The 24,623-nt window shown below is 44.9% G+C and overlaps 1 protein-coding gene across 2 annotated transcripts in view; it reads right to left on the reverse strand.

The window, feature by feature from the left end:
• URB1 (URB1 ribosome biogenesis homolog) overlaps positions 1–24,623 on the reverse strand; it is a 101,180-nt gene that overhangs the window by 60,477 nt on the left and 16,080 nt on the right. For both annotated transcript variants that reach the window (XM_053308424.1, XM_053308423.1), the window contains exons 7-12: positions 21,541–21,666; positions 14,584–14,714; positions 12,676–12,871; positions 9,549–9,686; positions 6,146–6,319; positions 5,235–5,406 (exon numbers count right to left, since the gene is read on the reverse strand). In XM_053308424.1, the coding sequence (XP_053164399.1) occupies positions 5,235–5,406; positions 6,146–6,319; positions 9,549–9,686; positions 12,676–12,871; positions 14,584–14,714; positions 21,541–21,666 (937 nt within the window). The remainder of the gene's footprint in view (positions 1–5,234; positions 5,407–6,145; positions 6,320–9,548; positions 9,687–12,675; positions 12,872–14,583; positions 14,715–21,540; positions 21,667–24,623) is intronic.

Here is a 24,623-nt window from a genome sequence, read left to right on the forward strand (position 1 = left end):
TTCACAGTAGTATGCCTAGGAGGGCAAAGCCAAGAGCTAACAATAGCTAGATAGGAGATCAATGCAAACTGTTGCTTCTGCCATGGCATGTGATTCAGAACAAGGCTTCACAAAGCATCAAGCTAAACCCTTCACAGGAGTCAAGGCTGAGATGAAGGCATACTGGTTAAGATGCCCCAAGAAACCAAAGCATGGGTGCTAAAGGAGCATAACATGTTACAGAGGTTCATTTTTGAACTTTACACCACCACCACCCCGCTTGGCATAACCTGACTCACCTAAGAGGATCTAGGAATGAGACAGTGCTTACCACTGCAGCAAAGAGCCTCCCAGGAAGACTAGCAAAGAAAGAAGCCTAACAGCTGCTCTCCATTTTAGGACAGCATGGCCTGGGCAACCCAATATTTTGAACTAGCTGCCCCTATGGAATTTTGGCCATCCAGAAGACCTAAAATGCTAAGCAGCCAGAGTTTACCTCCCCCCTGCCCCCGCCCCCTGCCACTGAACTACTGAGCTGTGGTCCTCAGTCACCCCTTCCAGAGGATTTCAATCTCAGGGATCAACAGGCCAAAATCCTTAGGGTAAACGTTCAGTCTCAGGAAGTCCCATGAAACTAGCTGGGTGACTCTGGGCCAGTCACTTCTCTCTCAGCTTAACCTATTTCACAGTGTTGTCGTGAAAGAGAAACTCAAGTATGTAGTACACCACTCTGGGCTCCTTGGAGGAAGAGCGGGATATAAATGTGAAATAATAATACTAATAAGCCACTGCATGGTCAATATTTGCACAATATAAGTGGAAAATCAGACATCACCAAGACCTGGCAATGGCTTAAGAATGGCAACTTGAAGAAAGAAACAAAGGGTTTAATACTGGCTGCACAAGAACAGGCACTAACAACAAATGCAATAAGAGCAAAAGTCAAAAAGTCAACAACAAACAGCAAGTGCCGCCTTTGTAAAGAAGCAGATGAAACAGTGGACCACCTAATCAGCTGTTGTAAAAAGATCACGCAGACTGACTACAAACAAAGGCATGGCAAGGTAGCAGGGATGATACACTGGAACATCTGCAAAAAATACGAAGCTACCTGTAGCCAAAGATAGGTGGGACCATAAAATTGAAAAAGTTGAAGCAAATGAAGATGCAAAAATATTATGGGACTTCTGACTACAAACAGACAAACATCTGCCACACAATACACCAGATATAACTGTAGTTGAGAAGAAAGGAAAACAAGTTAAAATAATAATAGCAATACCAGGGGATAGCAGAATAGAAGAAAAAGTAATAGAAAAAAATCACAAAATACAAAGATCTACAAATTGAAATTGAAAGGCTGTGGCAGAAGAAGACCAAAATAATCCCAGTGGTAGTTGGCACCCTAGGTGCAATTCCAAAACAACTTGAAGAGCACCTCAACACCATAGGGGCCACAGAAATCACCATCAGCCAATTACAAAAAGCAACATTACTGGAAACAGCCTATATTCTGCGACGATATCTATAATAACAGCAACAACACTGATAATAAAATTCAGCTATCCCAGGTCCTTGGGAAGGACTCGATGTCTGGATAAAACAAACCAGTCAATAACACCTGTCTGACTGTGCAAATAAATAATAATAATAATTTAGTAACAGCTAACTTGGAAACCCATTGTTTTCAGACAAAAGCTTACCCAGGTTACTATTAACCTCTAAGTGCTACTCTTTCATGCAGCCCTCCCTTCTAGAAGCATATTTTTCTCCTTATAAGAAGAGCAAGCCAAAAGGCTCACTTTGCACCATCTTGGGATTCTTCCAATCACCACACCGCAGCTTCAATCCGAAGAACCTGGCTTCCTCCACATCAGACAGGTTGTATAGGAAGTTTTTCTGGGGACCCCCCCTTCACTGATGGATGGGGGTGTGTGGGTGTTTGTGTGCACACACACACACACCTACCTTGTGACTTCCTAGGCTAAGCCAGAAGCTTTGTTAGGTCTAAACAGCTCTTTTATAGGGGTCGCTGCCCAGGACAGAAGCCACAAGAAAACAGCCTCCAATGGAATCCACCTGCCAGGGACATCCAGTGGGTGTTCCTACTACTACTTACACACACAGCCTTTTGTGTTCTCCTTCTTCTTTGGCACCAGCCCCTACTAATTTTAAACCTGATCAACCCTCCTTTGGGGTGGCTTCCAACAACACAGGGAGCCACCACCTGCACTCCCTGGTTTTAAGCAACCACCTAACTAAGCTCAAGTTCAGCCTAGATGGACCTTGCACTGTTTCTCCTCTAGTCAATTTCCCTAACTTACTCCTTTTGCAGTTTTAACCCAACCCTCCCCACTGCTTCCATTTCATCCTTGGCCAGTTCTTTGGAGCAGGCCACCTTTCTTCCTTTATCCAAACTCACTCAGATCTTTTTCTCTCTCCTCCCACTTATTTCCTGATCCTTGGACCAGTCCTTCCCTCTTTCATCACCTAAATGTGCCTGGGTGCCTTTTGCTCTTGTCCCCACTCTCTTTCTGGTTCTTTTCACCAACCTGTTCTCTCTCCTTTCCCCAAAACTTAGTCAAGTTTGCCTCTTGCTCTCTCCCACTCTTCTGCCAATTCTTTTGGAACAACCCTTCCCTCCATCTTTACCCAAACTAACTCGGGTCTGTCCTGTCCTTCTCTCCACTCCTTTGAAACACTTCACTGGCCCTGCCTTCTAGAGGTGTGCATGAACCGTTCGAAACCAAGGGGTTCGTAGGTTCGTAGGTTCTATTGTGAACAGGACCAGCCTTCAGGAAAGGCGGAGCAGTCCAAGATCAAACTGAATCCGACCTGGTTTGTGGCAGACTGGTTCACCGGTTTGTGCGGCTTTTTAGAGTTGCTTGTAAAAGGGAATTCGGTGAGGATTTCCATTTGCTCCAGGGCCGGATTAACATATTAGCAAATGTAGCATTTACTATGGGCCCCCGCGTTTTCTAGGGCCCTGCACGCCTGGCTTGAACGTCTGCCCCTTCTTTTGCTCTCTATTTGGTGCTCTCTGCTGACTCTCCTCATTGCCTGCTGCTGTCCCTTCTCGCTCAAGGGCGTTTAAGCAAGGTCTTCCTGGCACCATGGTGTTGATTGGGTTAGCTATTATGTTAAGGGAGGGAGTAGTAAGAACAACAATAGGAACAGATAGCTTGCAAAGGGGTCTCAAAGATAACTTAATTGTCAGGGAGTTGGTCCTTATTTGTTTAAACTGTAAATGTTTTTAAAAACATACACAAAGAGAGTAAAAGAAATAAAAGCAGTTTAGATTAAAAAACAACTAACTATTAATGCTGGGCGGAAGAAAGGAAGCTAAAGAAGATGCTAGTTGAATGTTGCCAGCGTTTTCCGACTGACTGGGAGAGGGTAAAGATAAACAATTGGAACGTGTACCTTTAAGAAGAAAAAGAAAGCCGGAAGTAAGATGCACGGCAAGAGGAGTATCAAAGTTTAGTGGATCAATTGAGGGGAGCTTGAAGGGAGATTATATTATGGTCTTGTTGGGTAAGGTCACTTATATCCTCCTTTAGTATCTAGTTCTGTTGGGAGGGAATTTGTGATCATTGCTTTTCAAGGAACTGCCAAATTGAAGGTGAGAGCTCCTCTCCTCTCCTCTAGAACTGAAATAACTACTGCTGCATTGCCAACTTCATTAGCTTTACATTGGGATGCCCGTTGAAATTGTCCAAAGATAAACGGAGGCTGCAAACCTAAACACACTTACTAGAGAGTAAGGCTCATTGAGTTCAGTGGGAATTATGTGCATTTTTTTTAATTTGGGGCCCCTTCATAACATATGCTACAGGCCCCACACTAGCTTAATCCGGCCCCGATTTGCTCATAAGGGATTCCCCTTTTGCTTTACAAAGGGCATGCAGCAAGAGACACCTTTGAAAGTAAATGATAAGGTGCTTACTGGTCCAGCACCAGTGGTACCACTCCTGCCAGAAGGCCAGGTGATTGCCGAAGCTGTGCTGCAGGGGCTGCTGGGGGCTGCTCCAGGCAGGAGTGGTACCACCAGCACCAGACCGGTTAGCACCTTATCATTTACTTTCAAAAGTGCCTCTTGCCACATTCGCTTTGTAAGGTCTTTGTAAAGCGGAAGGAGAATCCTCACCAGATTCCCTTTTACAAGCAACTTTTAAAGCTACATGAACTGTCAAATAGGGATATGCATGGAACCGGTTCAGAGGCCCTTTATGGACCTCTGAATCTGCTCGAAAGTCCAGCGGTTTCACCAGTTCGAAGGTAGGGGAGATAACTTTAAGGACTGAGGAGTATGATCTCCCTCCCCCACCCTCTGCGCACGTTTCCCCTGCCAGTGCCGTCTTAAAAAACAGTCCCGCAGGGCGGCAGCATACCTCCTTGCTACCCCAGTACATCACGGACCTAAAGTGGACACTTCCGGCCACTTCCGCTCCACGACATAACAGGGCGGCAAGGAGGTATGCTGCCACCCCATTTTTCAAGACAGCGCTGATGGGGAGAACATGGCGGGGCGGGGGGGGGGACAGCACCCTCCAAAGTCCTAAAAGTTATCTCCCCCACCTTCGAACTGGCAGCCGCTGGTTCCATGCACATCCCTACTGTTGAACTGGTTCAAACTGGTTCAGTCAAACCAGCCGGTCAGTTCAACTGGTCAGCCAGTCTGTTCGACCGAACCGGTCTGCGGCCCAGCGGTTTGCTCCGAATTCAGACCGCATCACAGGAAATGGTCTGTGCACACTCCTACTGCCTTTTCCCTGTACCCAGTTCTGCTTGGATTCTACCCAGTTTAGTCTGTCTCTGTTCTCTGCTCTCCCTACTAACCCTAATGTGTGTTATGGACCCAAACTTATTCGGATCTCTTGTCTAGCTGCCCCCACTATCTCTATGGATCTCTGAGGAGAGCAGAAGGTTCCAAGTCCCCTCCCTGGCAACCCAAGATAGGGCTAGGAGATATTCCTGCCTGCAACCTTGGAGAAGCCACTTCCAGTCTGAGTAGACAATACTGAGCTAGATGGACCTATGGTCTGACTCAGTATAAGGCTGCTTCCTATGTTCCTAAGGTCAACTCAAGAGCTTGCTTTTAAGAAGGTTGTCCAATGCAGTAAAAGCATTATGTTTACAAGAAGTCATCAGCAGAATTTGTCAAATAGAGCAGAGCCACTATGAGTCATCAGAAATGAATCATTAATAGCCTCTGCTTACATGTACACTGAATAATATGACTAAAGCATTCCTACCATGCTCTCCATTAATTCCTTTGATCTCAGTCATTTCCTCCACAATGGAAGCAGCATCTTCATCTCTCCCACTCTGTCCATCTTGTTCTTTCTCTCTCTGCCCATCTTGTTCCTTCTCTTGCTTTAGTAGCGACTGCCAGACTGCTACTATATTAGTCATATCTGGTAAAAGCTAGATTTGCAAAACAAACCTTTATCAGCTAACAAATCTTGTTATGGAGAGATTTTGGACATCTATGAAGAATTATTTACAAAACAGAAGTACAAAAGAAGAGAAGGAACATCTCATACAAATTCATATGAAAAGTTAATTGATCATTCGCTTTTGTGAAGTAATAAGTATTTTAAACCAAGGAAAAGTTTCTGCTGCAGAGTGCTGCTTTAACTAATCCCAGTTAGGGTGAAAACCAAGCTTAAATGTATTGGTCACCGGGGCGGGAGGCGGCGGATGGATGGCAGGCCAGGCTGTCCTGGGTAAGGGGGAAGCGGCGGCGGCAAAGCCCAGCCTGGCCGCCGGGGCGGGAGGTGGCGGCGGCGGCGGCAGAACGGCCAGCGAGACGAGAAAGTGGTGGGGAAACAGCAGAGAGAATGGAAAGGGGGTAAGAGTGGGGCAGGAGGGAGGGGAAGGGGTACAAGAGAGTGGGGTGGGAGGGGGGGAGGGAGGGGGGAGGAGGGAGGGGGGAACAGCCGGCCCCAAATAGAGCACAGATGCTCTGTGCAGGTCAGCTAGTAAGAATGAACACACTAAAAAGAAACAACCCAGTAACAATTCCTCTGGATGTTTACCTCCTTCATCTTCCAAAATCAAGAAAGGAGGAAGATACCAAAGTTCTGAAGCATTTTCTGCTGGACAAATTTTAATTCTACGATTTGAATATTTGCAGAACATTCGAAGTTTGAATATTTTGTACCTTGCTAAGTGCTTCCCTGTATTGCTGTACAAATTCCTGCATCATAAATGGAGTGTAGATTTCTGAATTCTCCCATATATTCTCATTCAGACAGTGTTCGATGTTTTTCAGTGCTCTTTTCAGTATAGTTGACATAAGTGAAAAGATTGTATGTTTCACTGTTTTATTAGCCATCTAAAATAAAAGAGAAAAACTGTGACAGTGTTTCCAGGCAGCTCACCTTTCATGTTCCAATAATATGAAATTTTATTATAATAAGCACCTACTGGGAAGATAGGCATAAGAACAGTTCTGCTGGATCAGACCAAAGACCTCTCTAGTCCAGCATCCCATTTCACTATGGTCAACCAGATGTCTCCGAGAAGCCCACAGGCAGCAGATACAGGCAACAGCCTTCTTTGCCATGCTCCACAGAAACTAGTATTCAGAGAGCCGGGTCTCACAATCCATTAGACCCGGTTTCTTTGGGTGAGCAGGGAGAGCGGGCTAAGCCCACTCTCCCCGCTCACGAGCGGAGAGGGAGCCTTGGGCGGCTGGATCGGCCGCCCACACAATTGGCGGGGGCTGGGGAGCTCGGGGGTCGCGCGGCCCCCGCAAGCCCCAGTATGCCCTGCACGAGTGTGCAGGGCATACTGGGGAGACCCCCAAGCCGAGAGGCGGCTTTTCGCCTCCTGGCCGGGGGTCTACTCGTGAGCAGGTGCAGCGCAAAAGCGCAGCGCGGCTACTCATGACTGTAAAAAGCAGGTTTGCGGGGAGCTCGCTCCACAAACCTGCTCTTTACCAGGGGTTCCTGAGCGGGTTAGCCGCTCCAGAACCACCGGGCTCGGCTGCAAGCCCGGTGGTTCTGACGATCAGCAAAAATCGGGCTAGCAGAGGCTAGCCCAATTTTTGCTGATTGCCAGAATAGCCCCAGAGTCACACTCCCTCCAAACCTGAAGGTAGCATATTTCTTGCCTGATAAGAAATCAGTTACAGAGACAAGAAAATGTCTGTATCACTACTTGCCATCAATTCCATCTGAAAACGTGTTCCTCCAGATTTCCTCCCCTAACCCACATTGCTTTTTAAAATATCAAGAATGTATCATAGGTTCCAAGTGACACAGGGCTTAACATACACACCCAGCTTTTCAATGATGGGACAGCTACTATCAACTAGCATAGAGTCAAGGCAGGTTCAATGAGGAAAGTTCTACCTTCCAAGTTTGTATTCTATAAGCTCACCATAACAAAGTTTATCTACTAATTATCTCTTTGTACTACCCTTTTCCCAAGGCACTCAAGGTGGTGTACATGGATCCAATTTATCCTAAAAAAACTTATGAGGTAGATAAGGCTGAGAGAAAATCCCTATTCATATATTATGTTGTACATGCGTTCAGGAGTCCATACACATGTATCTGTTTTTGTATGAATGACTGCATATGCGGATAGACAGATAGATAGATTTCTCTAAGGCATACCTGTTGCTAATCCCATGCATGGCAGCTCTCGCGAGAGTTCGCAAGCTAGGGGAGGGGGAGGGCGGCGCAGGTGCCCGAGCGGAGCCAGGCGCTGAGCAGGAGGCTGAGTGAGGCCAGCAACAGCTGGGAGGGAGGCTCCCTGGGCCGGCAGCGCCTCCCCACGGCCGGGGCAGGAGCGGCAGGCAGAGGCCTGCCAGCTTGCTGGCTGCACTGGACTGGAAGCTGGGCGGCAGCTGCTGCGCCCAGGCGGGAGAAGTGGGAGGCGGAGGCGACAAGGCTGACAAGGGGAGGCCACGGCGCTGAGCGTGCAGCCAGCCAGCCAGCCAGCCAGCCAGCCAGCCAGCAAGCGGCTGAGGTGGAGGTACATCACCAGAGCCCTGGTTAGGAAATACCCGCAGCCAGGAGGGAAGTGCAGGGGAGGAAAGAAGGAGTGCCATGGATGCAGGAAGCCATGGCAGAAGCTGGGTGGAGAGAGGCAGCTGGGGCCCCCGAGGTAGACTGCTTGCTGCTGGGCAAGGAGGCTCCCCCTGGCTGGGCCAGGGATTGCCTGGGAAGCTCCTGGCTGGCTAGCCGGCCCCTGTTGGAAACAGGAGGTTGGGCGAAGAGGCTCCAGCAGGGCTTTTCTTAACAAGAGACTGGCGGGGTCGTGGAGGAGGAGCATGAACTGGGGCTGAAGGGAGCGGGAGAGAACGGCTGAAGCCGTTGAGATGAAATGAAGATGGGGGGAGAGGCGGGGCAACTAGGGGTAAAGATGCTCTGCGCCAGGTCAGCTAGTTCATTTTAAAAGTGAATGTGGTACAAGTCCCTCAAACGCATGTTTCCAGAAGGAAGTATACTGCTGTACATGCATTCAATATGTGAATTATGGTATATGTGTATACTGTATACAGACTGTATGTGTGTTGAACATAATTTTTTAATTTATTTATCTAACATTTTATATTCCGCGCTTCCTCCAAGGAGCCCAGAGCGTTGCACTACATACTTAGGTTCCTCCTCACAACAACCTTGTGAAGTAGGTTAGGCTGAGAGAGAAGTGACTGGCCCAGAGTCACCCAGCAAGTATCATGGCTGAATGGGGATTTGAACTCGGGTCTCCTGGGTCCTAGTCCAGCACTCTAACCACTACACCCCGCTGGCTCCAACATGTGTGAATAGAGCTAGAGTGACTAGCCCAAGATCCAGGGTGCTTCATTATTGAGCAGAGAACTGAACTTGGTTCTTATCTAAGTCCTGCAACTTATTCACTGTATCACAATGGCGGTTACACTTAGCTTTCGCCAAGTTAACCTTTATTGCTGTTTGTGCAGATGCCAGACCCCCAGAACCCATCACAGTTTGAATTACGGGTGTGTGTGTGTGTGTGTGTGTGTGTGTGTGTGTGTGTATGTGTGTGCACTCCCCCACCAAATCTTGTGATAGCTTCCTTCGCACTGTTACAGGGCCATAGAGACACAATTTGGCTACAACAGGGGAGGTCAGGAGCACAGGGGCATATTATTTGACTAAAATTGATAAGATTTCAGTAAGTGCCGCCGTCCTCCCCACCACACCATCACTAGATCACTGGAACTGATGGTGCAAGGAAAGACAATCAAGCACTCTGCATCTGGACCAGGTCCTGGCAAGTGTGCAGTCCCATACAGTACAACAAATCAAATGACAGATAACCCAACAATTCCTTTAAAATCACACAAAAACCAAAACATATCTTCATTCATTGCCTTGACAACTAGATAACATGGATTCTGTTCCTTAATGTTTTTAAAAATGCAACAAGTGAAGGCTAGTTCAGTGTGTACTAATGCCATTTTTGTTTGTACTGTGAATTCCTGTAACTATTAGAAACTTAAGTGAAAGATAAGCTTTAAAGTCCATAGTGCAAGCAAGGTTAGAAGGGGAAGCCAAAAAGAGGCCAGTTAGATGATAAAAAATCCTTACATTTAATCCTTGGGTGAACATTGCTTTATTGCACACTGCTGGAACGGTTGTCACCATCACCATTGAAAGCAGTCTAGGAAGTGGAATATACTCTGTAGTTTTAAAGGCATTGGAAACCTCTGGCTGTGCCTCATAGATCTGAAATTTACGAACACGCATATTTTTAGACAGTACTAATGAAATCATGGCATGCTCAAGCCAATTCAATTTGACCATGCAAAGACAACATTTGTATGTGACTGACATTACTATAAAATGGAACTAAGGCTCAGTTCCACAGAAAGTGTAGGGTGTTTGGAAGTCCAAAGACAGACAGTAGATGCTATCCAGCTCCATTTAACAGGAATTTTTCTCATTAATTTATTAGGAAGGACCAAGAATGGCATTAAAACCATCTAAATACAATGCTTAACAACCCTCTACAAAGTCAGCAAACACAATTATCAAATGCTAGTGCTGCTTTGATATTATTCCTATTTGCCTTGTTAATATTTTTTATCATGTTGTTAACTATTTAAACTCTGGTTTTCATTCTTATATTGTGAGCCACTTTGAGAGTCTATTTGGGCCTGAACAGCAGCATATATACTTGAAATATATAGATACATAAATTATCTGTGCCTATAGCTTATACCTTGTATAATTCTTATTCTCAATTATGAACGCCAGTGGATCACAATCCAGATCAAAAGATTCTCCAGACAGAGATGTGTGTGTGTCTGTCTGTCAAAAATCTTTTTCTTGGTTGGGGTTGTCGTTTCCATAGACTGTGTTATCACTTCCTCCTTTTTTCCAGCCAAATATTTGTTTCTCAAATAAGGAAAGGTTCTTTTTGGCAAGTTTCCTTATTATTCATATTACATCTGCATTTTTCAAACCAGAAGCTTAACACTCTAAATGTGTGCTCTAAAAAACCAAATGAACAAACAAACAAACCCCAAGATGCCACCCCTTCCCCAGATTGTCACTACAGTATTTAGTCACCACCTTAATTTGCAATACTACTATCATTAATACTATAGATTTCTACATGTTTAGGATAATTAAACAGAATGTCACTCTGAGTTTTTTTAATTAAAAGGAAAGCTATTCATAAGCTTATTCATAAGCTTTATAATTAAATCATAATTAAACCATTGCAATTTAATTTAATTTCCCCATAGCTGTAATCAATCTGTAAATTAATAAAAAGTTTAATGTTCTTCTGATTTTTGTTGTTTAAGAGACATTTGTTTTTCACATTTATGAATTGTTTTTTTCTGCAAGGAAATGTACCATGAATAAAATATATGTCCAACATCAGTCTAATCCTTTTTAGGAAAAACTTTTGTTTGTTTTCTAAACCCACATTTTCTATAAAAACTAGCAACACAGAGAGTTAAATCAATTCACAACAGCTAAGGGCTTTTCGACATAAAGACAACTGTCTCTTAAGCAACCTAAATGGAGAACCCTAGGATAAACTGTGGTGCAGGAATTCAGGAGAAAAGATAATCATATACCCAGCCACTATTTCATTACCTGTTTTGAGGTACTAATGCACCTTTTCTGAAGGGCTGAGAGCAGATTACAGCAATTATGCACAGAAAAGAACAAGCTTAGCTGTCCACTTATTACTGTCAGTGCTGTATGTATTTCACCCAAGTGTGCAGAAGCACAAAACATAACACGAAGTTCTAAACGACCGCATCTGGAGCATCTCAGCTTCCTTCTTTCTCAAGAGCAAAACTTTTAACCATTATGGCTCATTAAGAAAGTGTGAAGGAAATTCTTGGCATAATCAAAGTTGTGAGTGGTGAGGGAAATTGCTAGCTTTTCTAGCAGTTAGATGTAGAGCTTCATTGCACACCTTCTTACCCCGCCATGATTACCAAAAATGGAGTGCAAACTCGTTAGGAAAAATATTAATTTGCGTAACTGACACAGAATTGTTTTGTTTTGTTTTTAGTGTCAAATACACAGAGAGCTCCCTCTTCTGTAAATATAACACATAAGAACTAGTGTTATGAGCAAATGTGGTTAATTCCTTCACTATGGGTGTGCATGGACCATTGGGTATGGTTCGGTCTGAATTCAGACTGAATCATACGTATGCAAACCAGTCTGGTTGAACCAGTTGGGCCAGTCAGTTTGATAAACCAGCTCAAACCGGTTCAAAGCAGTTCATGACGGTCCAGTTCACGATCTAACCAGTTCTACACATCCCTATTCTACACCACAACACTCTCACATTTGGGGCTTGTTCAGATGTTAATTACCATGGCAACATCTCTACCTAGAAAGTTTCAGATTCCCTTTGCCTTGAACTAGATAATACTGTGTTTATCTAACCACAATCTCTCCCAGATGCCACAACGCAAACCTGGGGAGCGAGAGGTAAGGCTTAGGGAGATAGTGTGTTCAGATATTACAGCCTTAAAAGTAAAGTGTGCCATCAAGTTGGTGTCGACTCCTGGCCTTAGTTGGACATTATTTCTTTACCATGGCGAGAGAGCATGGGGGAAAGGACACAAAATCCCCAAAGTCTTACTGGGTTGAGATGGCTCCACAGTAAATAATGTCTGAACAGCCCCTTAAAGTGAACACTTCTTACTACTCCTCAACAAATATAATTGCAGGAAAAAAGACAGACTTCACCTGGCGGCACTTAAGATAGATTACTGTGATCTTTAGGGCTAAATTACACACTATGTTAAATGCAGTATTTGGTCCTAGTTTTTTGTAAGTTGCATAATAGTATAGTGCGTGTGTGCATGCATGTTCTGAAGATCAGGACTGTGGCACAAGGGATATTTAACTCTTTCCTGCTGCACTGCAGCCACAATGAAAATCTTACACCAAGATTTACACCAACCATTAGCACCAAAGGTAACTTCTCTCCTTTGGCTAACAGTTTTGGGAGCATGGCATTTGTTGGGAAAGAGTTAAATACTCCCTTTCTGAATGATGAAGTCCCAATCCTGATCAGGCCCCCTTGCGGTTGCTATTTAACTTACAAAAAAAACCCCAAATATACAGAGTCAAAGTAAGCACTTAAAATAACGTGTAGTTTGGCCATGAATATAGCAGAAATATTCATTACGGCCATTTTCATGTACAAAGGTAAAAAAAATTATAGTGTTCCTACCTTCCTCAGCAATTTCATGTTATCCAGCCAAGTTGATTTTAGTCTAGGAACAAAAGAATACTGGGACTCCTTAAAGTATCTGTTCAATAAATCTGGACACACTTTGAGGATGTTCACCACAAGATCAGCCACCATTTCATCTTCTACTGCAGTCTTTAAACTCAAGAGAAAGCGCAGAAGCACCAAATTCCCTCCTCTAATAAAGACAAATGTTAAAAGAATAATAATAATTATAGTAAAAATTGTCAGTTTGCAATCATAACAAACAGTAACATTGACCAGGATCCAAAGAAATACTTTGAGCGCGTGCATACACACACACACACACACACACACACACACGCACACAACCCCACAAGGGCTAAGGCATGCTTAATGAGATTTTTGACTACTTTCCTTTGAACAACAGACTGTTCCCCAGGTCACATGACCAACTGATTTTTAAACTTTCCTCAATTTCAAAAGAAGTTTGCCATTCATCATGGGAGATAACCGTTCAAAAAACACGAGGCCAAAGCTACTATAAGTATGTGGAACCAGCTATGTGATTCTTTGGATCAAGACTAGTATTATAAATACTGCTCAGCTTGCCTTTGACAGAGAGAATCTAAATGACTACTTTGAGCATCCTGATCAAGTCACTGTGGTTGGAGAATAGTAGGACACTGCCAGAGGTATACTTGGGTAATTGTGGAGGCTGGACCTAAAGGCCTTTTGGGCCCTGTCCCCACCACTACCACCATTGCCACCACCGCCGCCACCAGATAAGCTACAATGCATTTGGAGGCCCCCCAGGCCTGTGGGGGACTGGACCTCAGCCCAGAAGTCCAGTCCCAAGAGCACCACTAGACACCCCACCAGTCCAGGGAGCTTTTACACAATTCTGCATTCCTGAAATACTCTGTCAATTTCATAAACTTCTGACAAAATAGAATTTAATCTAAATTTATGGACTCAGATAAATAATCAGCCATTTAATAGTCACTTGCATTTGTATTCATTTCAGTTGCAAATGATAGTTTTTGGAGTTTAGAGAGACAAAGATCAACTCAAGATTTGAGCCAACAAGGGTGATCAATAGCCCAGATACTGCTAGAACTAGTTATGCATAAAACAAGTTAGCCCCTCAGAGTTAAGAGGTTCTGTGAACTTTGAAATGATCATAATGCATTTCAAGTTAATTTTAATTTTGTCTCATGAACACCATATTTTAAAGTTTTCTTTGCAGCCCTAGAGACCATAAAACTATTCATAAATTGAGAAATTTTGACTGATGAACCATTCTCCCACAGAGGCCTATAGCCTGCACATTTTAAGCCATCATAAGCAAAGGACCACACATCACAGAAACTTCAACCAAGCAGATTATAATATGTTAAGCAAATACTGTACAAGAAATACAGTGTTATGAATCCATCCTATATATTAATCAAAGCAGGGATTCCCAAGGACCTGTAAAGCACACAAAAATGGCTTTGGTTTCATATGCAGACCACAAATATTTCTCTCTCTTCTAGGTACTTGCAAGGAAACTGAGGTTACAAAGAAAGATGTGAAGGAGGACAAGATGACAGCTAGGAAGCTGCCAGAAATCCAGGGATGATGTCAAGCTCAATGAAGCAAGGGTGGAAATGGATGGGAGTGGGGTGAGAGAGAGAAAGATCATGGCTGTGCTTCTAGGTAAGGCTGAGACATGCAAGTCTCACTAAGGTACCCCATCCCCTCTATTTAGAGGCCAAAGGATAGAGTTTCAACATTCATTCCCGCCTACCATTCAGAGAAGATGAGGCAAGAATGAAGAAAATACTTCAAACTCATAAGCATCAGCATCAAATGATTTAGCCTTAAGCCTAAACAAAAGGATAGGGGGTGATGTCTGACAGTACCAAGGTAACTTGCATACTTTACCTGCCAGATGTTCCAAGACTTGGATCATAAAAGTTAATGCCATGTTTCAGAGAACAACAAAGATTCATTAAAAAATTATGAACCAGTTCCCTTATTATGACCTTTCCTGCCTCGTCAGGATCCTGGGTATCCTGCACAGAACAGAAAAATTGTAAACAAATTAAGGTTGATTTATTCTGTATACTATTTCTGTGGAAATACAGATCAACACTATTCCTGTGGAAATACAGATCAACACATGAGGCCCTTTACATATTCCCCCTAGATGGGAAGTGACATCTGAGAGGGTCCAGAGGAAGGCTTCTATATGTATGTCATGACATGAATGGGGTCCCAAGAATAAAAACAGGTTGCTCACCTGTAACTGAAGATCTGGTAGTGATCCGTTGATATCCATTAGAGTGGGTTCTGCACCTGCGCGGAAGTCACTTGGTATCGAGTTCTACAGCTACTCTTCAGCGCCTGTGCCCCGCCCCACGTGACCACGTGGCTATTTAAGGCGGGAGGAAACGCAGGCACCTCAGTTCCTTGGAGACCGCGAAGCAGTCAGTGCAAGCAGGTAAGCTCTACTACGTAAGGCAGGTACTACTGCGGAGGGGAGGGCCGGGAGGGTCTAATGGATATCAACGGATCACTACCAGATCATCAGTTACAGGTGAGCAACCTGTTTATCTGGTTCGTGATCCATTGAAACCATTAGAGTGGGTGACTAGTTAGCTCCGTAAGGAGGAGGGAGCAGTAGAGTTATTGTAATACCCTCTTAAGGACAGCCCTCCCAAAATTCGCCTCCGCAGCAGACCTTAAGTCTATGGCGTAGTGCTTTACGAATGGCTGTTCAGATGACCAAGTAGCAGCCTTGCAAATGTCCTGAAAGGATATGCCAGCCAAGTTAGCAGCGGATACGCCATACGCCCTAGTGGAATGAGCCCTGATGGCCTTCGGGGGCTGCATGTTTTGTAGAGTGTATGCGAGGCGGATAGACTCTACTAACCAGTGTGATAGACGTTGCCGAGATAAGGCTAGCCCTTTGTTCTTTCCTTTATAGGAGATGAAGAATCTTTTGGATAACCGGAAAGGCTTAGTCTTAGATAGGTAGTAAAGAAGAGCCCTGCGGACGTCCAAAGAGTGCAGAGCCTTTTCCAGCGGAGTGGTTGGAGATTTGAAGAAAGTGGGCAATACGACATCTTGGTTGATGTGGAAGTCCGACACAATCTTCGGTAAAAAAAGAGATATCAGGTCGCAGGAGTACCTTGTCTGGGTAAAAACGAGCGTAGGGGACATCCATTTGGAGAGCCGTAAGCTCGCTCACCCTGCGAGCTGTGGTGATTGCCACTAGGAAGGCAGTCTTCAGCGACGCTAGTTTCATGGACGTAGAATGCATGGGCTCGAAAGGGGGCTTAGTGAGAGCCGATAGGACCAGAGAGATACTCCACTGTTCTAGAGGATTGCGGACAGGGGGGTACAAGTTGGCTAGGCCCTTCAAAAAACTCTTGCAGGAGGGATGGGAGAATACTGACTTGCCATCCCATCCAGGATGCCTGGACGACAAAGCCGCCAAATGAACTTTGATAGATACATTGGAGAGTTTTGCTTTCTTTAGAGAGGTCATATAAAGAAGGAGTTCTTGAACTGTAGCTTCTTTAGGGCGAAAAGCATGACGGGAAGCATAGACAGTGAACCTCTTCCACTTACTCGCATAATTGCGCCTCGTGGATGGTTTGCGCTGGTTCAGCATGATCCGTTTCAGGAGCCGACTCTCCAGGCTGTTAATTGCAAGGTTTGCACCAGTGGGTGTAGCAGACGGCCGTTCTCCTGAATCAGGAGGTCCGGCTGGTCGGGAAGTCTCCGAAAGGTGTTCGAGGTCAGTCTGAGTAAATGCGGAAACCATGCTTGGCACGGCCACCATGGGGTGATTAGGATGCACTTCACACGGCCCAACAATAAGCGTGCTACAACTCTGCCCACCAGTGGTAGAGGGGGGAACATATAGCTCCAAGTGCCCGACCAGTCCAGCTGGAAAGCGTCTCCCAAGGAACGAGGGTCGTGACCCGCCCTTGAGCAGAATAGTCTGCATTTTGTGTTGTGTCGCGTAGCAAACAAGTCCGTCTCCGGTTGTCCCCAAAGGCGGAATACAGGAGTCAAGTAAATGTTGTTCAGTTCCCACTCGTGCTGAGCTTCCGTCGAGAACAAATGGCTGAGGCCATCCACTATTATGTTGTCCGTGCCCTTGATGTGGATGGCTAGTGGCATAATACTGTTCCTGATGCACCAGTGCCAAATTTGCAGGCTGAGGGCACACAGGGACCTGGAGACCGTCCCTCCCTGCTTGTTCAGGTAGGCTATAGCCGTTGTGTTGTCCAGCTGTAACTGAACAACTCTGCCATGTAGCATTGGCAGAAAGGCCTTCATTGAAAGGAAGACTGCCAACAGTTCTAGAAAGTTTATATGTAGCTGACTCTGTGCGCGTGTCCAGAGGCCTTGAGCCGTTGTGGTATTGCAATGGCCTCCCCAACCCTTGAGGGAAGCATCCGTCGTCACCCAAACTGATGGAGGTTGAGAGTGGAAGGGCACTCCACGGAGCACATTGGACTCCTGCGTCCACCAGGACAGCGTGCGTAGGACTGGGCCAGGAACCAGAAGGTGTTTTAGCGGGCTGTCCCTCATTAGGTTGAAGAAAGAGAGGAACCACATCTGAAACTTTCTCATCTTCAGACGGGTGTAACGTACTGTCGTTTTGCATGAGGCCATTAGCCCCAATAAATGTTGTACTTGACGGGCCGGCTGCGATGGGTGGGCCAGAAAATCGTGTATTAGCGACGCAATGGTCTGGAAACACTCCTCTGGTAGAAATGCCCTTCCCAACCTGGTGTCCAGCACCGCTCCAATGTATGTTATGACAGGCACTGGAGTGAGGTTGGACTTCTTCCAGTTCACCTGTATTCCTAGGTTTCGGAGGAGGGTCAGTACATACTGTATCTGCAAAAGTAACTCTCTTTTGTCTCGCGAGGACAGGAGCCAATCATCAAGGTACGGATAGATTTTCATCCCCTTCGTCCGTAGGTGAGCCATTATCACCACCATGCACTTTGTAAAGACACGCGGGGCAGTGCAAAGTCCGAACAGTAGTACAAGGTACTGGTAAATTGTGAATCGTAGATACTTCCTGAAGTATCTATATGAAAATATATGAAAATAAGCATCCTTTAAATCTAACGTCACTAGCCAGCGCTCCTGTTGTAGAAATGGTAGGATATCCTGCAACGTTGTCATGCGATACTTTTTTACTTGGACATACTTGTTTAGATGTCTGAGGTCCATTATAGGTCGAATCCCGCCATCCTTCTTTGGAATTTGAAAGTAGCGGGAGTAAAACCCCTCCCGTCTTTCTGCCCAGCGCACAGGTACCACAGCTTTTTTGCGCAAGAGTTCCTGCACCTCCTGGCGGAGGACCGGTGTCTCCTTTGTAAAGTGAACACCGCGAAAGTGCGGGTGAGCCTTGAACTCTATCGCGTAGCCGTACTCGATGATCTTCAACACCCAACGATCTGATGTTATGTGGCACCATGCTTGCGCATGACTCGCCAACCTGATGTTGTTGGTGGCTATTGGGGGTGCCCGTGTATTGAGAGGCAGGCCCCCATTGTTCCCAATGTTGTAGGGAGGCGAGTAGGGTCGTGGTACCTTGTAAAGCGATGGGCTGTCCTGGGTCTCAAAGCCGCTGCTTGTTTTCTTTGGACGGTTTTCGTTGAGTAGAACGAACTTTCCCCTTCTGCTGGTTACCGCTTTTATTATAAGGTTGATACGATTTGTGGTAGTCACGGTGGTCCTGCTGTCTATATGTAGGACGAGGGCGATAAAAACTTCTTTGTTTATTCCCATATGTTGTGGCAGTGGAAGTAAAAGTTTTTGCCGTGAATTTTGACTTTTTCATTTTTTCCATGGTTGCGTCTGTCTCCTCGGAGAATAGACCTTTCCCATCAAAAGGCAGCCCCTCAATTTTGTCCTTCATGTCTTGTTGAAGGGAGGTAGACCGCAGCCATGCGTGGCGTCGCAGCATGATTGCTGTCGTAAGTGACCTGGATTCCGATTCAGCCAGATGTTTGGCTGTACTCAGTTGCTGGCAAGTGAGGTCTGCTGCTTTTTGCAGCGTCTTGTGAAATTTCAATTTCAGTTCCTCCGGGGACAAGGCATACCAATTCTGTTCCAAGTCTTCCCAGATACAATATGCGTACTTTGCCATACAGGCGGAATAATTTGCCACCTTAACAGTGAGACAGGATGTTGAATATGGCTTCCTGCCCAAGACATCCAGTTTTCTACCTTCTTTATCCCCTGGGGTAGTATGTCTTCTCCCGGACTTGGAAGTGGTCGCACAATCAATCACCAACGAGTTTGGGACAGGATGTTTGAACAAATACATATTATCCTGCTCTTGTATGTGGTAAAGCCCCTCTAGGCGTTTGGATGTCGGAGTAGATGTATGAGGAACTTGCCAAGTGCACTGTGCTGCATTAGATATTATGGGCAGAAGTGATAAAGCGACCGGTTGAGAGGATTGAGTGTGCCGCATGAAACTACAGACGGGATCATCTATGCTCTTTAATTGAGAAGAGAGATCCAGACCCAACGGTGACGCCATCTGCTTAACATGCGAGTGGTATGCCTTAAGTTCTTCGGTTGGTGATATGTGGGCTGGCGTGGCCACATCTGGGGACAGATCAGCCTCCAGTGTCTCAGCATCTGACTCGAAATCGGAGGAGCCATGATGACTATCCCGCGGGTCCCCTTCGGAGTGAGCTGGAGTAGTCGGTGGACCCCCTGGCGAAGTTGGGCAAGGAGAAGACGGCGTCGTGACAATGTCCGTCTGCACAGCCGAGTCGGTAGACTGTCGTAACCTAGTTTGCGAGCCCCTATGAACAATAATCATATGTGGCGTCTGGGTTGAAGTCGTTCTAAACACTTTCTCCGTCACGGCCGGGGCATCCCCCGTTGCCAGTGAGTGTACCGGGATCTGAGTGGGCTCTGGCCCAGGTCGATGCGAAGCCCGGTCATCAGAGTGGGCAGACGCATGCACAGGTCTCCACACCCTATCTTCCTGGTAATCATATGCAAAACCCGACGAGGTAGCACCTGGTAGGGCCATTTCAGCTGACGGGGAAACGGTATGTGTGAATCCGCAGGTGTGCCAAGGAGTGGGATTAGCAAGCCGTGAAGATGTCAGAAGCCCAGGAACCGGGGTCGTAGGAGTAGCCATGCCATCCTCCGAACGAGGAAAACCATGGAAAGTCAACGGCGTGGCTAACGTGGAATCCAGCATCTTCAGAAGTGGATCTAAAGGAGCAGGTTCCCCCTCAGAGAGATCATCGTCCTCCATGGAGAAGGTCATCGGGACCCGGAACCTTGGAGTAACCGTGGTCATGATAGCAGGAGTATGCAACGTCGACTGAAGATCCCCATCCCCTGACGTCGACGGAGACCGGATCAGAGTCATCGCTGGAACCAGATCTCGAGCTGCCAGGGCATTCGGCATCAACAGGGCTTTAGTCGCTGAGTCTTCTGATATCGACGGCGCTTTCGGCGTCGAGGGTGAAATTTCTCTCGGTATCGACATCGAGATTGGCATCGGTGTCGGCGTCGACATTTCAACAGGCATTGATATCGAAGTCGAGGGAGCGGCGGTCGGTATCAACGAAGTTGAAGCCTGTAGTGTCGATGTCGAAGAAGCGATATGCTTCGATTTCGACATAGAAGAAGAAGAACGCCTCGGTGCCGATGTCTTCGACATCGAAGGAGTCTCCAGCTCTTGAGCTGAGCCCGGCGACGGTGTCGAGCTAGAGGAAGGAAATTTTTTCGCGTGTTTTTCGGCGGACGCCATCTTGTCACCCGGCCTTTTTAAGGACTTAGGGGTTTTACTGGCGGGCGGTGAGGTTTTAGACTGGGCTGAACCCAGGGCCCTCAAGCCAAGTGGAGATTTTGCCGATGTGGAAGGGGCGGACAACGCGTCGTCATACAGAGCTGCCCTCAAGCACAGTTCTCTATTTCTTCTGGTTTGCTTAGAGAACGACAAGCAGATTTTACAGGTTGAGGTGAGATGGGACTCTCCCAAACAAATTAGGCACAGATTATGACCATCCTGAGAGGGCAACTTTGCGTTACACTTAGTGCAGCGTTTGAAAGTCTTTTTTCCCTTAGGGGTGTCCATCGTAACTCACACTTTTCACCAGTCCGCGTCAAATAGCCGTAAGATCCGTCCCTTCTTTCGTCGTCTTGAAAATCGCACGCAATAGAGAGTCCAAGAAACAGTCCGAAGTCAATCCAATAAAACAAATAATGCCAAGTCCGAGGTCAATAGAATAGTCAAAAAAGCAGTCCGAGGTCCAAACCAGTAGAGCTAACCAAGAATTTGAGCAAGGAACTATACTAAGGAGCCGCAGAAATCACGAGTGATCCCTTCGGCGGTCAAAAAGGAACTGAGGTGCCTATGTTTCCTCCCACCTTAAATAGCCACGTGGTCATGTGGGGCGGGGCGCAGGCGCTGAAGAGGAGCTGTAGAACTCGATACCGAGTGACTTCTGCGCAGGCGCAGAACCCACTCTAATGGTTTCAACGGATCACGAACCAGATCTGTCAGATTCTCAACGGATGCACACATTCCCTCAGAGTCAGGAGAACAATGGTGAGGGATGAAGCACTTAAGAACTGTGAAAATGCTCTCTTAAATGCAAGTATGCTAGATTAGGGAAAGGAAGAGGCATAGAGAAGCTTCTCCTTGAGATATCTGTGTATAATACATATGTCTAAATATGGAGAGCTGGGCGAGCTTCTTTTTCTCTTTCTCCCTTCCTTCTAGTAAAATAAATAAAATAAAATAAAATAAAATAAAATAAAATAAAATCTGTTTCTGTCTGTGAGTTAAACAGTATAGAAGCTAGACAAAGAATGGAAGGACAACTGTACCTTGACTTCTTCAGTGCTGACATCAGTGATCCCATTCCAGCGGTAGAGTGAAGCAATGTTGTTCAATACTTCCGCAGTAAATAACCGTACTTTTTGGGTCTTACTGATGTTGTTATTGTGAACAACCTAGAAATAAGTGTGTGTACGTAAGTACTTTTAAGCTAACAAACATGGAAATTACATTTATGGGTTGGCTATAGCAGCAAAAGCAAAGTAAAGCAAACCATTAATAAGACAGTGATGAAGAAGTAACACTTGACTGGGACCCAGATATTACATCGATTTTAATCTATTCAACCAGCAATTTTGTTTATTAAGCTACCACAAGTTAAATTTGGCTCCAGAAAAAACCCAAACTCATACTTGCCTATTATAATAAGACAAACAAAAAATCAATTATTTAAAAACCAAAAAATAATGTTTCATTTAAATGGGTTTAATTTTCATATTTAAATAAGACATTTTAAACTATTAAACTTGCTTTAATAAATACAAATTGAATACATATTCTAAACATCAATTCATATTCTACATCAAAATAGTTAAGCACTTTAAACATTACATTAATAAAAATAAGATGAATCCATTATTTACTGCTCCAAAAAGGGCAGTAAATCTCTATAATCAGGAGGAAAGAGACAGGACGCATCTTTAAGGTTATAAATACAATGACTCATCTGTAAGAAGCTAGTATAATCATCTTCACTGGGATTGGAATTCCATATACAAAACACCATCATACCATTGGTTTGTCTCCATGAATCTACTTGGATAGTCTCTAGCTTAATCCTCCAGTGGTAAAGTAGTTAAGTATTCACATCCCTCAAATAAATCGTATCATACAGTTCACTGAAATACACCGCTCAGCCCAGAAACCCAGTGCCTTTGCTTTTGGATAGTCCAAGCCACTTTGATGCAAAACTTACTGCAGATACAGAATATGCATCAACAAGGAATACAACATACCATAACACAGAAAGCAGATTTAAAATGTCTGTCTCTGATTCAGATTACTTTAATATCCTTAAAATAAGCACATACATATATCTAAAAATAGCAGTTTTAAAATACACTCATAACTTTGAGACTCTTATTTTAAAAACCACTTATGCTTATTTTAAGGATATTATGCTATTTTATGTCACTTACCATTGTATACCTCTCTTTTGGTCATTGACAGTAAATAATCTCAATCTGTCTGTCTCTGATCCAACACAAAATCTGCTCTTTGTAATCATGAAGTGAGGCATTCACTAACCAAGTCTTCCAAAATTAGCAATAGCTCATAGCTTCCATAAGTACATACAACTGATTTCTTTTAATATCAATGTTCACTTTCACTGTGCTGCAACTAGGGATCCACAAATTTAGGTTTGGCTTACTAGCCAGTCATTATTTGTGGTTGACACCAATCTTCTCTCTCCTTCCACAGGTAGAGGATTAAGAGGATTCATCCCCTGCTAAGTGGGCAAAGAGGCACCTTTTACCATGGTGATTCTCTTTATTTAGCAGGGGGAGAGTAACTGGCCCTATCCACCCTCAGCACAGTACATCCAGTGACTGTTGCTGGTGTCTATCTTCTGGTTTTTTTAGAATGTGAGCCCTTTGAGGACAGGGAGCCATCTTATTTATTTATTATTTCTCTGTGTAAACCGCCCCAAGTCATTTTTTGAAGGGCGGTATAGAAGTCAAATAAATAAATAAATAAATAAATAAATAAATAAATAAATGGGAAGCAGTTCTTCTGTTATTTAGAACATAATACACAATACACCAGATATAACTGTAGTCAAGAAGAAAGAAAAACAAGTCAAAATAATCGACATAGCAATACCAGATGATAGCAGAATAGAAGAAAAAGAAATAGAAAAAAATAACCAAATACAAAGATCTACAAATTGAAATTGAAAGGCTGTGGCAGAAAAAGACCAAAATAATCCCAGTGGTAATTGACGCCCTGGATGCAGTTCCAAAAGACCTTGAAGAGCACCTCAACACCACAGGGGCCACAGAAATCACCATCAGCCAATTACAAAAAGCAACTTTACTGGGAACAGCCTATATTCTGCGACAATATCTATAACAGCAACAACATTGACAATAAAATTCAGCCAGCCCAGGTCCTTGGGAAGGACTCGATGTCTGGATAAAACAAACCAGTCAATAACACCTGTCTGACTGTGTAAATAAATAATAATAGGGAAGCAGTTCTTCTGTTATTTGCCCTGGGATATGGAGATGGTATGAAACAGTGGGAGCCTTTTTGTACTGCTCAGAAAGGATTCTACTGTTTCTTACTTTCAGAAAAATAGCAGTGCAAATGAAACCTCTGGTGAGGAGATCAGTGTGGTGTGTGTGGTAGAGATGTGCCCCAACTGCAGTTCAAGCACTTTTAGGGAAATTAAAAGGGAACTTTAAGAAAAAGGAGAGCAGGTGCTTACCTGTTCTCCACTACCCCTTCCAGCTTCCTGCTGGGGGCGCTGGTCCCAGCACCATACTGACCACTCAAATGGTCCTAGCAAATGGGCCCAGCATGGTCCCAATAACACCATGCTGACCATGCATAGGGCACCCATGCATGTGCAGCCACCATGTGCATGCTGATAGCATGCAGGGCTTTTTGGGACCATTAAATTGCTCAAGATTGCTCAAACCATGCTTCGAACCGTGGTCATGGCACATCCCTAGTAAGGATGTGCACAAACGGCTCAGGCAGCTGCCAGCGGAGAAGGGAGAGGTTACCTTAAAAAATAAAATAAGGCAGCTCCTTATCTGCTCGCCCACTGCCCCACTACTTTTCCGGTGGTGGTCCTCACTCTCCAAAAAGCCGTGCTTGGCTGCATCGCTGTTCCCTGCAGCCTCCACACAGCATCGGCTTGCACATAGCCAACATCCCTGGTTGAGAATTCCATTGGCATTCCAGTGGCACAGCAATCATAAAATGTTTGGGTACTTTAGAAAATCTTATGGCTAGGCCATTATTCACTCATATCTATGGAAATTTGCACTCAAATATATCATTACAAAAGTAATTCTAATGCCATCAATTTTCTCATCTTCACCATGCAATGGATGTTTGTATG

Source organism: Hemicordylus capensis, chromosome 3 (genome assembly GCF_027244095.1).
Source record: "Hemicordylus capensis ecotype Gifberg chromosome 3, rHemCap1.1.pri, whole genome shotgun sequence".
NCBI classification, from domain to species: Eukaryota; Metazoa; Chordata; class Lepidosauria; order Squamata; family Cordylidae; genus Hemicordylus; species Hemicordylus capensis.